This window comes from Triplophysa dalaica, chromosome 5 (genome assembly GCF_015846415.1).
Source record: "Triplophysa dalaica isolate WHDGS20190420 chromosome 5, ASM1584641v1, whole genome shotgun sequence".
Classification (NCBI taxonomy): Eukaryota; Metazoa; Chordata; class Actinopteri; order Cypriniformes; family Nemacheilidae; genus Triplophysa; species Triplophysa dalaica.
Window position 1 is genome coordinate 20,193,851 of NC_079546.1, and position 16,153 is coordinate 20,210,003.

The 16,153-nt window shown below is 35.1% G+C and overlaps 1 protein-coding gene across 1 annotated transcript; it reads right to left on the reverse strand.

Moving 5' to 3' along the window:
• Window positions 1–1,751: 1,751 nt before the first annotated feature.
• Window positions 1,752–12,145, reverse strand: LOC130421475 (C-type mannose receptor 2-like). The gene is made up of 3 exons (XM_056749361.1): window positions 12,109–12,145; window positions 6,689–7,042; window positions 1,752–2,164 (listed from the first exon to the last, which is right to left on the reverse strand). Exons 1-3 carry the CDS (start codon window positions 12,143–12,145, stop codon window positions 1,797–1,799), a joined length of 759 nt encoding a protein of 252 aa, XP_056605339.1. The 3' UTR covers window positions 1,752–1,796.
• Window positions 12,146–16,153: the final 4,008 nt, after the last annotated feature.

Below are 16,153 nucleotides of genomic sequence, written 5' to 3' on the forward strand. Positions count from 1 at the left end.
AAGCAGAAGTGATGATCGTCTTCAGTATTCTGACGTATTTACAAGATGAATAGTGGGTGTGCCTCATGTTTTCCACTGCGAATTGATTGGATGAATAAAAACAGGATGTTCCCGTAATTTTACGGTAGTTTGCTGGTAACCACAGCTGCCGGTATTTTTCCGTAAAAACTACGGAATTTGTATTTTCTCTTTTCTTTTCTGATATTAAATGTTTTGTGGGTCACCACTAAGCTGAAGAGTGGAGTCTGTGTTTAACTCAAGGTCAGACAAAGATATTCTGATGTCATGTTTGCATGATGCTTTGTTTAAAAGTGACTTTAATAATGAATTACAAAGAAATAAATTAAGTAAATGTAATGTTATCACTTTTATGCATTTGGACCAAGTTTTAATTTTCTATAAAGAAATGTTGTTAATATAAAAGAATCAAATGTATTAAGTTCATTCACATCTTGAAGTTTGTGCCCTGAAGTTTTAAACTGCAAGACTGTTTACGTTCTTTTCCGGTATTTTTTACGGAATTTTACTGGCAACCACAGCTGCCGGTATTTTTCCGTAAAATTGACGGAACATTTTTTACAGTGTAGCCGTATTTTCTCTGTGAAAACTACAGAAAACTACAGCATTTTTTACAGGATTTTTCCGTAAAAATAATGTAATTTTTGCTGTTAATTTTACAGACAATTTTACAGTGTTTCTCCGTATTTTTTACGGACACTTTCTGATAACAGGATTTTACTGTTAATTTCATAGGGATTTTTTACAGTGTAGGATTAATGATTTTAGTCTTGTTGTCCACTTGGGGTCAGTGTGTTACACCTCTTGTTTTGTTGAGACCACATCACTGAGTGATTCTGCTCATTCCTGCATTTATTAATGTGTATAAAAACAAATGATGTCTAGTTTTCAGCATTTATTCAGATAGTCAGTATCTAACACCTTCATTGATTAAATCTAAACATTATTAATAACTGTTATGATTGCAGATGAAGTGAAAAGTCAGGAGAGAAAATACTGTCTGTATATTAGAGTTTATTTGAACTGATCCATCACCATTACATGAATCCAACACACACAGAATTAAAGTCAACCTTCACCAGATTTCATTTTTATATTTCATTTTCATTGCTGAAAGAGCTTAAGCAGTAAACAAACACACATCACTATCAACTGTTAATAATTCACTTAAATGATATATTATCCAAAATAAGAGTCATAAGATAAGAACTCTGAATATTAACAAATCACATATGAAGCAATAAAAGTGTTCCCTGACAGCAAAAAAATCATTAAAATAATGTTAGAAAATGTTGATTTTTCAATGTTAATGGCATTGAATCCATTTGCAATTAATGTTGAATAAACATTGAACAAACATTTTCATCAGAGTTTCCTTTAGTTGAGCTCTTGACAAAGTAAAAGATGTTGCTAAACATGACAGTCAATCAATATTAAAATAAAGAATCTTCCTTAGAGAACTAATGTAAAAGTTTACAAAGATGTAAAACAAAAATATACTACGCAAGCCTATACAGGTTCTCTGTCAGACACACTTAAACATCAACACTCGTAACACAAACCTCAACAATGGTGACAATCATCAAACTAATTCAGATCAACTGCAATGCATGCTGGGAGTCATGAAAGTTTGATGCAAGTTTGTATTTGTAGTGTGCCTTTAGATGAACCCTATTCCTAAACAAAACAAAACAAAAAAGGAAAACCAGAGAATGAACAAAGGAAGAAAAATGGTTGTTTATCAGGAAGTGAAAGACTTATATCTGTTTAATATCTGTTTATTTCTCTTTTCTTCTGCAGATGAAGTTTAGTTGTTTAGATCCAGGAAGGCTGATCCAGAGATAATCTCCTCCAGACTGAACCGCTCCAGATCTCACATCACGCTCACAGTCGTCCACTGCTGTTTCATTCCCCGGAGCCCAATGATCATAACACACAATCTCTCCATTCACCCAGAACCAGATCCCCACAGAGCAGGAGTGACGTAACCCCAGCCACACCTCAGCAGTCCAGGCCTGATGAACCACTGATGTCACCCAGAGCTGAATCTTCTCTGAATCAACTGAAACCAGATCCACATGATTCTCTCTGCAGTATCTCACAGCTTCAGTCCAGCTCAGATTCTTCTGGATCAATATCAGCTCATCTGAACACACAATAAACACAAACAACTGAACATGAGAACAAAACACAAACACTGAGACTGAACTGAGATCAGTTTCATCATGAAGAAACTTCTGTTGTCAAACACACACATTGACTTTTATTAACTCACCTTCATGACACACAAAAGTGTGAGAGTCACTGCAAGATACATCATGCCATTTCCCCTCCTTATTCACTTTGGTTGCTGTAGAATTTTCAGAACCAGAATTATCAGGTTGACCAGAGTCCCAGTATCTGAAGGCGGAGTCAGTGTTATCTGACCACTCCCACCAGTCTCTGAACAGACCAATCCAGACAGATGTCTCAGTATTATTAATGATGTTGTGGATCAGTTGATTGTCAGTCTGGTTCCTCACACTAGTCAGATCAGTATGATACTGTCTGCAGAAACTCTGAGCTTCACTCCATGTTCTATTAGAAGTATTAATGATGTATGATTTACTGCTGTCTGTTGAAGAAAATAAAGATTCAAGTCTCATGATTTTTATTCATTCTCATTACACTTACAGTTCAGATGTCAATCTACAGGAACATATTTTCCTCTAAAATTAATACTCAACTTGTTTTGTTCCAGAACAGCATGTCATCAACACAAACTGACTACATTTACAATAAAACACACAATCACATCTAAGCATAAAACACATTAATATAAGAGAACAAGAGTCAAGAAGTCCACTGAAGGAAACACTAAACACGATGAGGGTTTTTCTTCTTATTGTTCATGTTTTCCTAGTATGAGTTTGAGTAGGTTGGAGAAATGGGCGTTCTGAAAGGTCTTGACAATTGGTTGCTGAAGCTGCTGTTTACTATACAGGCACAGATGCTTAAAAACTATCGGCCTACAGATTAACTGAAGTCAACAATTCAGAATGACTCTAGGTTTCATCCTTTTCATCATCTGTTAACCCATTTCATTCATTTACTTTAAAAACGTCTCCAATAAACGTTAAATATGAACTTAAAGTAAGAAGTGTATTTTGTCAGTTATGAAAGCATCATCACACTTTGTTTTGGTCTTACTGTAGAAGCAATGTACTTAATCCAGGACATCACTGATGAGGATAAATGTAAATGATCAGAAACAAATGACTCTTACTGTTCAAATCACACCTCTGAAATGAAGAGGTGGACAATCCTGGGGCCAAAGAGTAAAAGTCCTGCCATATTTTTGTTTCACCCATGAACTCAGCAGCTGATTTCACCAGCGGAGGAACCAAAACATTCCTTTCAAGTCAAAAGCCAAGTCTCAAGTCAAATCTCAAGTCCTCAAAGAGTTAATGTTAATGAGATGATTAAGTGAGTAATTTAATGATGATTGAGTGATGAACACCTGCTGTTAACAATCAACATCACTGAAGAAAAGAGAAACACAAGAACTACAACTGACTTCAGCCACAGCCTTGGATGACATCAGCTGAAAAAACATTTTCACCATAATTGTGGTCAGTGTTTGCTTTAGTTGTGCTCTTGAGTCATTCAGTAATAGGTTGTGGGTCTTTTTCTGTCTCTTCTCTCAACCGAATGCTGGTATGTCGTGAGCACACTGGTGTTCTCACAGACTCCCCACTTATGGTTATAAAGCACTTTAGGTGTACAGGAATACACAACCGAGCGTTATATAAATGGCTTATTTATTCAAAGATACTTGCTTCTTAAATAATTACAATATTTTTTTCATGGTAAACATTTGTTCAATGCTGAATCAAATCTTGAAGGAACTGAATAGTTTGTATTTCTGGTTTAAATCTCTCTAGGTTTATGATCTGCATTTGGATATAAAAACCTCCTAAATCAATTGCACAATAAAGCTTCAATATTGGGATCAGTCTTTTAGACATGAACATTTATCATATGAACCTCAACAGTGGTGACAATTATAAGTCATACTGCATTGCATGATGGGAGTTTTTCATGCATTGCAGCTTGAAGCATTTTGTTGAGCATCACCATTGTTGAGCTTCATATGTTGGTTCTTGATGTCTGTCTAGAAGTTTTAATTTAGCATGAGCTTTGTTGCTAATGAATTTTCTCAATGATTCTTTTAGATAAACAGTTCGTTTAAACAACGAGTGTACTGGGTTCATTATGCTAAACATTAACATGATTATGATCTAAAAGAAATATCTCGCCTGTAAACATTTCAGTGTTAGATCAACTCTTCATATAAAATAAGTGAAGAATTACACACGTCACAGAACTGATCTCTCTGCTTTATAACAGTACATGAACTGATACAGTGCAAAATCTAACTATAGGGTCAAGAGTCCAACAAAAGCAAACACTGATCTCCATGATGGTGACATCATATAACCAATAAAACGTCAACATCTCAATTACAGCAGGTGTTCATCACTAATGCTCAATCATCATTTAATTACTCACTTAATGATCTCATTAACATTAACTCTTTGAGGACTTGAGACTTGCTTGTGACTTGAAAGGAATGTTTTGGTTCCTCCGCTGGTGAAATCAGCTGCTGAGTTCATGGGTGAAACAAAAATATGGCAGGACTTTTACTTTATGGCACCAGGATTGTCCGCCTCTGCTGAAATGTGCCTTTACTAGAAATTCATTTGATTTCCTCAAAGTTACACCACATTTCAATTGTTGATTCAATGATGTAAGAACACTGATAACTTCTTTTAGGATTACAACAAATAATAATGACCTCAATTTTGTGTCTATGTTGGATATGTTTTTGTTATTAGATTAGGACCCTCACTCTTTCATGTAGTATTAATATATACATTTGTTTCTCTTTTACTTTTCTCTTTTGTTAAAAGAATGCTTTTTGAACACTAATACATCTGTTTAATAATTGTATTGTAATATGGCATAAATATTTGTATTGAGCTTTATAAATTAAAAAATATAACTGCAAAAACGCATCTGTCACAATTAGTCTAATACAGCAATTCTTTACAAGTGTATGTTTTTCTGTAATTTCACTTCAAGTTCATTTAAACTAGTGACATTAAAGTTTTGTTTCATGCAAACGCTATAATTTTGATTATTAAACTAAACATTTAAATGTACTCATAATTTCTGGGTTTGTTCGGTCAGAGTATCCAGTTGTGTCTTTATAGACGTGTCCACATCCATCACACTTTGTGATCTTTAACTCAACTCTGTACTATTTTTTGGAACTTTACACTCTAAAGTGTTTTATAAGGTTTGGTGTCAGTTGGGTGTAAAACTCACTTGGTGGTGCTTCAACACACTCATAAGACACATTCAGGTATTTGTAAGTTCCAGAACAAGGATCAGTGAAAACTGCATTCTTCACAACCATAGAACAATTAGTTTCTCCATCACATCTGTGACAATAAATACAAAAAACAGAAAAAATATATAAAGATGATGTGATAATATCTGATAACTCTTTAATAATGTTTTCTGGTCTCACCGAGTGGCCACCGTTAGAGATGTGTTCAGACTGCACTGAACATTTGAGGTCTGGTTATCTGGTCTTCCAGTAGAGCAGGTCTGTCGGTCTGTAAGCCCATAATTGGCTGAAAGGACTTTAATAAATCCCTGATCTGTTGATAAAAAGTCACATTACAGACAATTGTGTTTGACAAATCTTTATTTTCTCATCATGTTATGTGGCCTTTAAATCAGTGAACATGTAAATGATGAAACTCAGAGAACTCACCACAGCTGAGAAGGAAAGTCTGTGATTGACAGATAATGAAATCCTTTGAAACACCTGAAGTCACAGATGAGAAGTGAATCAGATGTTTTCAGGGGTGGGCATGTATTTCAAATACAGAATCCTTAACCCTTAACATGTACAGGGCCTACGGTAACAAACAATAACAACAAAACTTCATGATGCAATGCATGCTGGGTAACATCCTAGTTCAAAACTCATTTATGACTCCCAGTCTGCATTGAAGCATGATGTTTTTTGTTGTTGTTGTTTTTCACCATTGTTGAGATTCAAATATTGATTCTTCATGTCTGTGTGATTCTGTGGTATAATTTTAATTTTGCATGAAATAATTTTTTCACATCAAAATAATACCACACTATTATGTTCTTTCAAGATAAATTAAACGAAATGAGGATTATTTCACAGACCAACAATATTTGATTTGATTTATATTTGCATTTGCAAAACAAATAAACTTTGAAACCATAGAGTTACAGAATGGCAAAATAAACATCAAGAGTCAAGAGCCTAACTCAAGGAAACACTGATCATCATGATGGTGAGTTTCAACTGAATTAGAACAAATATTTAGTGATGACCCGCCCATGGGCCATGTGGATATTAAGGGTTAAGTATTTGAAATGCATGCCCACCCCTGGATGTATTGATGCTACTGTGTTACATTGACTGTCTTTGTGTATTTGTTTAAATCAGAAGTGTCCAAACCTGTAGAGTTCAGCTCCAACCTGTTCATCTGACCCACATGTGTTCTGTTTCTTAACTGTGATGTTTATTATTGTTGTCTTATGATCATGTTTTGTGAAGTGAAGGTTTGCTGTCACTCACCATTGTAGCAGATGAATCCCAGATTATCTTTACACTTCTGCTGATGCCATGTTCCATTTCTCATAACAGCACAATTATTTGTGTCAGTTGATGGTTCAGTTTCCCAGTTCAGATATTTCACAGGATCACCCAGAGACCACTTCCATTTATAAACATCTGTTCTCTTCAGTCCAATCCAGATATACACCTGACTGTTATTCACAATCTTCTTCAGCTCGTTCATGTCATTGATGTTGTTGACTGTGGCCAGATCTGTGTAGTTCTCTCTGCAGTATCTCTGAGCTTCAGTCCAGGTCTTATTAATGTTTATATAGTGATAGCGGCGCTGAATGCCTTCAGATAATGAACAGAGAGCTGAAAGAGAGAGTTTTTATTCAAACACATTCACTCAGAGCTGATCTAAGCAGGAGTGTGCTGACACCACACAATCATCATTTACTGACACAGAGTTTGTAATGAAGAAGCAGATTCTGACAGATTTTAGTCTGTTATTGTCTCACAGAGATGAGCGCTCGAGTCGGCGACTTGGAATCAAATCACATTTACTTAAAAATAAAACAGAAAACAAGAAAAATAAGTCAACTCATGCAGTAAGATTTCTGAGCTGGTAATAAAATTATAATAAAATATTTTATTTTTTCCATTCCATTCCATTTTCTACCGCTTATCCGAACTACCTCGGGTCACGGGGAGCCTGCGCCTATCTCGGGAGTCATTGGGCATCAAGGCATGATACACCCTGGATGGAGACACACTCACACACACACACACACTCACTCATTCACTCACGCACTCACACCCTACGGACAATTTTTTCCAGAGATACCAATCAACCTACCATGCATGTCTTTGGACCAGGGGAGGAAACCGGAGTACCCGGAGGAAACCCCCGAGGCACGGGGAGAACATGCAAACTCCACACACACACAAGTCAGAAGCAGGAATCGAACCCCCAACCTTGGAGGTGTGAGGCGAACGTGCTAACCACTAAGCCACCTATTTTTTTTTTTAACCAACTTAATTTTTTTAAAGTGTGCAATATATTCTGTGCTGTTTGATTTCAATCTCTAATCTATTCAACTCATATCAATTAGATTTTATTCTACTTTCTCATCTTTACTTCACCATCATTAGCAATAATAACTCTTTATTGTGCACTTAGACCTGAACATTGAAATCCCGAAACTCAATCATGAGGACATTTCGAAACCCTTGTTTGTTAACTCATTCGCCACCAGCCTCTTTAAAAAAAAGTTGCCAGCCTACGCCAGCGATTTTAAACATTTTCACCCAATTTTAATTGCTCACAGTAAATTTTTTGTAAATAAAAGATCACTGAACAATATGTCAAATGAAAGAACAGAGTCTCAGCTTTTAAACAAAAGAAACCGTATTCTTCTATCTTCATTTGTTCGTTTTTTATCACTCCATAGATGTGGGTAGGTTTCTTCAGAAATTCATCACTCTGATTAAACAGTTGAGATAATTAAAGTTTTTTGTCAAAGATTCCGTATAAAACATATACGTTCTAGGTTCTGGGATTCTGTACTTTTTCCTCAAAGGTGTGTAATAGCGCCACCTGCTGTACAACAGTACAAACACTGATCTCCATAATAACTCGTCAATGGCAGTGAATACCAAATATTTTGTCTATTCAACAAAAAAGTTTTTATTTACAAGTTTGGACCATTTTTTTCACTATAAGCAATATAATGCACTGACTTTATCTACTACAAATATTTTACAGCGTGATTCGTTGATATTTAAAAAAACATTTGAGTCTTTTATCCCTAACTGCTTCTACCTCTAAGAATAAAATGTGTTTTGTTTTATTTCCTAATAGTGTCCCATCACTCTAAAAAACAATGGGTTATTTACATTATTGTAAAACACAAATGTGTTCATTTTGACCCAGTCTATGCTGGGTTGTTTAACTCATTGTCTGGTCAAATCTAAACATTTGTGGGTTAATTTAAACCAAGCAGTTGAGTTTATCCATTTCTGATGCAACGATGAGTTGAAATAAACCATCATTTTTTATGTTTTTTCTTTTTTTTTGACATACAGAGACGTTTTGGAGAAGGTTGATTTGGGCTTATTTGCTTTTTCTAGTAAGTGTTGAATAGTAAAACTCCTGGTTTAAATAATATATTTTGAATATATTTGATAAAAAACTGTTGATTTATCAATTTTTAAGGTATAGAATCAATATCAATTTAAAATGAAAATAATGAAGACAAAATCCAGTGGGATGAAGTGATGATGGTTATTTCTTAGATGTGATGTCATCAATATGAAATCACTTAACAACTGCTCTTAAAGGGACAATTCTGTTATTATTCACTCACCCTCAGATTACTCTAAATGACATATTGTGAAAAAAAATCACAGATAACAACAGTAAGATAACAAAAGTCGCTGTTAAAGCAATGTATGTTATTTACAGCAATAATTTGACATTAAATCGATCTGAATGTATTTATTAGTAGACATCATTACTCCACCACATGTGTGACGTCATCAACTAGATTACTGAACCAACTTGATTCAAACGATTGATCTCTTACAGAATAACTACGACTTGGGAAACAGTCTTAACTACATTGTTCATTTCCCCATCATAGTCTCAACTAACCAATAATGAACCCTCAGGGTCCTCTAGACCCTCAGAGATGAACAAAAATGAGGTAAAATATTTTAAAACTGGCAGATATTATTTTTAATAAAAATAAAGTCTTTTTTCCATTAGAACAGGTCTGTTTGACCTCCTGCAGCGCTGCTCAGTGTTTGACTGTAAAGTATCATGAGAGTAGTTAGAGAGAACGGAGCAGTCTGCTATTGTGATACTGTGATGTCATCCGCTGAACAGTCACTGCTCTGACGTAGAGGTCTAGCTATGAATGAAACCATGAATAAAGTCATTGTAAATCAATAAGAGATTCATTTTGAGTGACAGTAAAACTAAACAATCGTATGATCTTTCTAAACAGGGGACTTTGTTTTCACTAACTTTATGACACATTTCTGCTCTCTGTGGACCGCCAGCCTCGTGGTAACATTATGGAAAAAAGTAAAAGCTTAAAAACTTTATTCTGGTTGTTGTAAGTTTTGTAACATTATGTGTTTAGTTTTAAGACGAGTCATTTTATCCTGCATAATAATATAATTTTTAAGTTGATCACAGTGTGTTGTAGGTACATCGAGACTAAAGGCACACCTTCAGAAGAAATGTGCTTTTCACTACACACATAATGTATGATTGAAGAAAAATATATATGTTTGTATTAAAATGTATGGAGCGACAGATTCTGTGTGAAAATAAATCATAAGGGGTCAATTGTGTTTAAAAATCATATATATGTACATTTACATTACAGTAGGTGAATACAGTAATGATACAAATACTTATAAAACAATATGACTTTAACAATGTTTAAGCAAATACTATTACAAAATAATCACTTTAGCAAAGTTTGTACAATTTTTTGTTGATTATAAAGAATAAAAAAAGTATATTTTGTACAATAAATATACTGTCATTAAAATATGTTAATATCACAATATATAAAAACACAGAAAACATTTCTAGAAGATTTTTTAAAGTTGAAGATCTCATAATAAATAAATATAGATTTACAGTAGTAATATTAGATATATAATGTTTTCATGATAAATATGAGGATTATCTCTAAAGTGGAGATTAATATGAGGTTTTACTCTCTGATTCATCATCAGCCATATGTTTTCTATCATGTTCATTTATTGTGCAGGGGGTGTAAGTTGGTATCAAAAGACCTTAGCTCAGAAATCACTGAACAGATAACATATGAACACTTCATGCTACAGTGCATCCTGGGTAACATCATAGTACAAAACTAATTGATAACTCCCAGCATGCATTGCAGTTGATCAGAATTGGTTTGATGATTGTCACCATTGATGAGGATTTTATGATGAGTGTTGAACTCTTATTGTCTCAATAAAAATAATACTACATTTTAAAGTATTTTATTAAAGTAATTTACATGAATGAACTAGAAGCTTCTCCAAGAGTTATGAAAGCTTAATATGTTTCATAGCAGTTTCTTCTATTTATATAATTTTTTACAACAAATTTATTAAAACATTACTTTTTCTGTAATGTACTCATTGTACCGTCACACAATATTCACAAATCAACAACACAAGAGGTAAAGTTGTTTCTGTGATTTCATAAAGGTTATATCATCATTTCAAAATCATCACCATCATATGATCCCACTGGATCCCAGACTTTTCCACAACAAACATATTTCAACATACATGGCTCGCCAATGAACACCTAACATTAAAACACTGATCACAATAATGCTGGTTTGTTGAAATAAAACTAAATCTAACTTAACCCTCTAAGCGGCAAAGTCGCAGAATTGCGACAAGATGTCATACTTAATGAAATAGGCTGTAGATCCTAATATGGTGTAATATTTCATTTGTGTCGCATATCACTAGATGTCAGACATGTGCCACTTCGATTCTAGACCAAAATGACGTCATGTTCCTATTCAAAGTGTTCGAGCAAATAGCAGAGCAAGTGAGCTATAGTGTCATTGAAGTGGAAGCAGTTCCGTTCAGAGCATCAGAGTAAATTGTGAGATTTGTGAGAGAAAGTCACCAAATGGCTAATAAAAGGTTGTAGCGTGAGGATCTGTTGTGAATGTTATTTGCCGATTCTGACTCTGAAGGGGAATATATGCCTTTTGGAAATCACGATCGGTTGTCTAATGACCGCGCGTCTCCTGGTACATCTGTGCAGCACAATGGTGCCGCCGTGCAAGGCGTGAATGTTCACTAAGCACACAGCAAAACCTCCATTGTTAAATGAACACTTTTAGTGTTTATAAAATTTTCACTCAGAGAGTTAAAAAGTAACACTGAAGCAGAGTTAAAGTTAATGAGATAATTAAAATGATTAATGAAGTCACGATTGATCATTAATGATGAACACCTGCTGATAACAAACACAAACACTGAAGAAAACATGAACCCTAATAGTGTTTAGTGTTTACTTTAGTTATTCTCTTAACATTGTTAATTCTTTACTTTCTTTTGTTACCTGTAATAGTGTGTTAATAATGCACATTTATGACAGCAAAACAGTCCCTCAATTTTTTGATGTTCAGAAGATGTCATAAATAGAAGAAGTAAAACCTTTCACTTTTGGCCCCTAAAGGGACATCTATTCAACATCAACACAGACGCAGAAAAGACGTCTTTTGGACACATTGCCTTAGATTGTTGGTGTGATATATTTCATAAAGTAATTATTATAAAATGCCTCTTTTTCTTCAATAGAACAGTTATTAATAAACAGACGGATAACTCTGGTGTCAATTCTCCTGACATTTAAATCAAACATAAAAGCAGAAACACAAACTCACCAATGACAAGAAGACTGAAATATAGAATCTGAGCCATTTCTGAGGAAGAAACACATTGAAAAGCTCAAATGTTAAACTTCTGTTTGTTCACAAGTTTGGTGTCAGAAACAAATTAAATTGCAACATTTAAAATCAAATCAATCTGTGAGTCATATGACATAAAAGTTTAAATCTATAAATGTCAATGAAGTTAAATGTCAACATTTCCATCACTTAGTGTATTTCTACAGAAAGTCAGTTTCTTGATAAAGTTTCATTAGAAGTTATTTTTAGATACAATGTTTATAAAACAGAGTCATATCAAAAGGATAATATTAATAGAAATGAGAATGTAAATAGTTCTTACTTTTCATCTCTTGTGTGTTTCTCTCCTGAATCTGCTGCTGTTTCTCTCTCTCTGTGTGTTTATATGTCATTATATTACATCTGATCTTCAGCACCTCACATCATTTGGGTTTTTCTGTAGGAAGACTTATTTTCATATTTCATTTCCTTCTTATTTGTATATTTTCCACCAGTCTTACTGTCGTCATAATAAACAGAACTCAAAATGAGGTGTTAACATGGTTATTCCTGTTGCAAATATTCACATATACATCTATTAAAATGTGTAAAATATGTTCTGTTTGAGTGTGTTTTGTTGAAATCTTTGTTCATATAAGTAATGTGAGACTTTATTTTGTATTCATTTAAATCCTGAAAAATAATGTATATTTGAAATAAAAAGTACACTTTGTGCCTAAGTGTTGGTTTCAAAATGAACATATATTAATTATGTAGATATTATGAAAACTAAATTAATATTTGATCTAGTAAAATAGAAAGCACTATGCAAATAACTACAAAACAAATCTAGGTTATTTATTTTCTAGCGTTTTCAGATATTGTACTTAGTACATAATACAAAAACTTTCAGTAGCACGATCTGCACTAAACCATTTATGGTTTCGGCCTGAGACTGGCGGTCTGGATTGTGTTTTAAAATGTGTGGCTGCGGGTCTGCTGTTGGATATTGTAGAAAGGTTCAATAAAAGGAAGAAATGAGACGGGAACCGGAAGACATTTAAATATAGTTTTAATAAAAATAATAACAGCCGGCAAACAAAACAAACCACAACAAAAAATACTGAAGTAAAATGTTATCAGCCACCTCACGGTTGACTGCCGAACACAAGAACATACAAACAAACATAAAACATGTTCAGGCCCGGTCCTCTCTCATCGACGGTCCGGTCGCTCGTTCTCTTATAATCCCGATCTCCTTCATGATACAAGACCAGCGCACAGCCAGCGCTCATTAACAATTACTCAACGGTCTCGAACCACGGTCTCGCCCCGCCTACTCCCCTACAAATATATCTCACATTTCCTCTGAAATAAGTGACTTGTGTGAGTCATTTAGTCTGGTCAGAGTATCTTTATCTTAGCTAGCGCTTCGGCTTGGGCTGGCTCTTATAGTGGTTAACCGTGCAATACAATTCATTTTGGTTACATGTGTCACATTTATGTCTGTTTCCCTGTTTAGTTTTCTCCGTTTTTACCCATTGACTATATTTTGCCACGATCCCTTACCTGTACTTTGTTGTTGCACCTGCACCTGATGATCATTCATCATGGACACTATTTATACCCTGTGTGAAATTTGCACACTGTGGATGAAATCTTGAAAAAAGATTTACAGTATGTGTCACGGGGTCCATGCAGGGAAGAAGTGTCCAGGCTGATGGTGAGGGTCTCTCAGCGCATGATTCAATGGAGCTAAATGAGACTCGATCCCATTGGCGATAGCCTCGCTCACACATAGGCGAGGGCTCATTATCAACCGGATAAGATGGATAAACTCCCTTACGGGTCTGTCCCTGAACTCTGGCGACAGACACCGAAGGGAGACCTCATCAAACCTCATTACAATACACGCGTTGATAGATTGGTCATCCACACACGACTCAGTAAAATGAACTCCTCCACATATTTCTCTGGAGAAATGTTGAGCTGTAGGTAATCCATAATTTCTTTAAGGTCCAGTATTCTGTCACAGGGTCCGTGCAGGGAAGACAAAGACGGCATAGTACACAAAAGGGTGGTCTTTAATGGACCGGGAACACAGGAGATACAAGACACCATGAAACATTAACAATACTGGACAAGTAATACAATCAAGGGGAGAACTTAAATAGAACAGATAACAAGGGATAAACAGGTGCAAGGGATGAACTAAATGAGGCACAGGTGAAAACAGGCAAGAGACAAATGAACTAATAAAAGACATCAGACACTAACCAAAACAGAAAACAACCGTGACAGTATGAGCCCGCTAAATCACACAATATTATCACAGGACCTCAGTGTTCATCAGAATATGGCAGGTCATTTGTGGGGGAATTTTAACTTACATATTACAGACATGGCTGATGCAACTAAAAACCATTAAATGGGGACGTGTAATTTTATGTTAGACAAATATAAAAAAAATTGACTTTACTAATCTTTTGACTTTACTAATATAGTGGAAATATTTCCCAGCAACCCAGAAAACGTTGAAAAAAAGAACCCAGTAAGTTTGTTTTGGTGTGCCTTTCCCTGCAAGCATGTGAGAAATCGAGCCGTTCAGATTTCGCTCTGGTTGTGATGTCAAGGAAACAGTAAAATAAACTAAAACTTTAAAGTTTATTGTCATGAAAGGCGGCTTTAAACGAAATGTCGGATAATACAAATAAATTACATTTAATTAATTTAATACGTTTAATGTAGAGAAACTAATTATAATGCAATATTGTTCCCTCTAAAATGACTTTTAAATGTTGTTAAAGGATTTGTTATATAGAGACAATTTACCCCATCTCTTGGTTTAGGGGCTGTGTCCACCGAGGTGTTTCTACTGGCGTATGATGTGTTTTCTCAATGATTTTCAATACGTGTTATACGTGTAAAGGCAGTTAACAGCCGTATGAACGTTTCTTGAGATCAGACACATCTTTGTAGCACTTCTCAGAGCGCGTGTGATCCGACAGCTGAACGTTCCAGAAGCACGACAGCTGATGGACCAGGAAGGGATTCTGTTTGATGACAGCGTTGAAGATGTCCTGCAGACACAATATTATTTTATTTGACATAACAGTCCTACATACATACATACAGAAATATATACCAACAACATCGTTTTCTTTACCCAACATACCTTAAAGGGACAGTTCACCTCTGTCATCATTTACTCCCCCTCACACAGTTCCAAACCTCATTCATTTTTATCCTCATGAACACAAAGGAAGATATTTGGTAGAATGTCGGTCACCAAACAGATCTCATCCCCCATTTACTCTCATAGTATTTATTTTCGCTACTATGGCAGTAAATGGGGGATGAGATCTGTTTGGTTACTGACATTCTTTCAAATATCTTTTCATTTCACAAGACATTTATTCAGATTTGGAACATCATAAGAGCGAGTAGATCATGACAGAATATTTATTTTTGGTGAACTATCCCTTTAACTTTAAACATCTAATAAAGATTCAGAGTCAAACCTATTTCTCCTTCATCCTCACAAGCTGTATTTACTGTTAGTGATACTTGCTGTCATAGTTTTTTTGAACCGTCAACACTAGTTTGCATATTATTTAAATAGAGTGATAGGAAATGTAGGAACGGGAAGAGGAACAGAGATTAAAGATAAAGTGTTTACCTGATCAGCGAGTGATGTGGACAACATGACGCCATCAGTCTCCACATCTGCTCCCACTTCAGTTTCCTCAAACGATCCAACAACAACAGAATCACACCTGTAACACACAACACAACACAACACAACACAACAACAGAATCACACCTGTAACACACAACACAACACAACACAACAACAGAATCACACCTGTAACACACAACACAACACAACAACAGAATCACACCTGTAACACACAACACAACACAACAACAGAATCACACCTGTAACACACAACACAACACAACACAACAACAGAATCACACCTGTAACACACAACACAAAAACAGAATCACACCTGTAACACACAACACAAAAACAGAATCA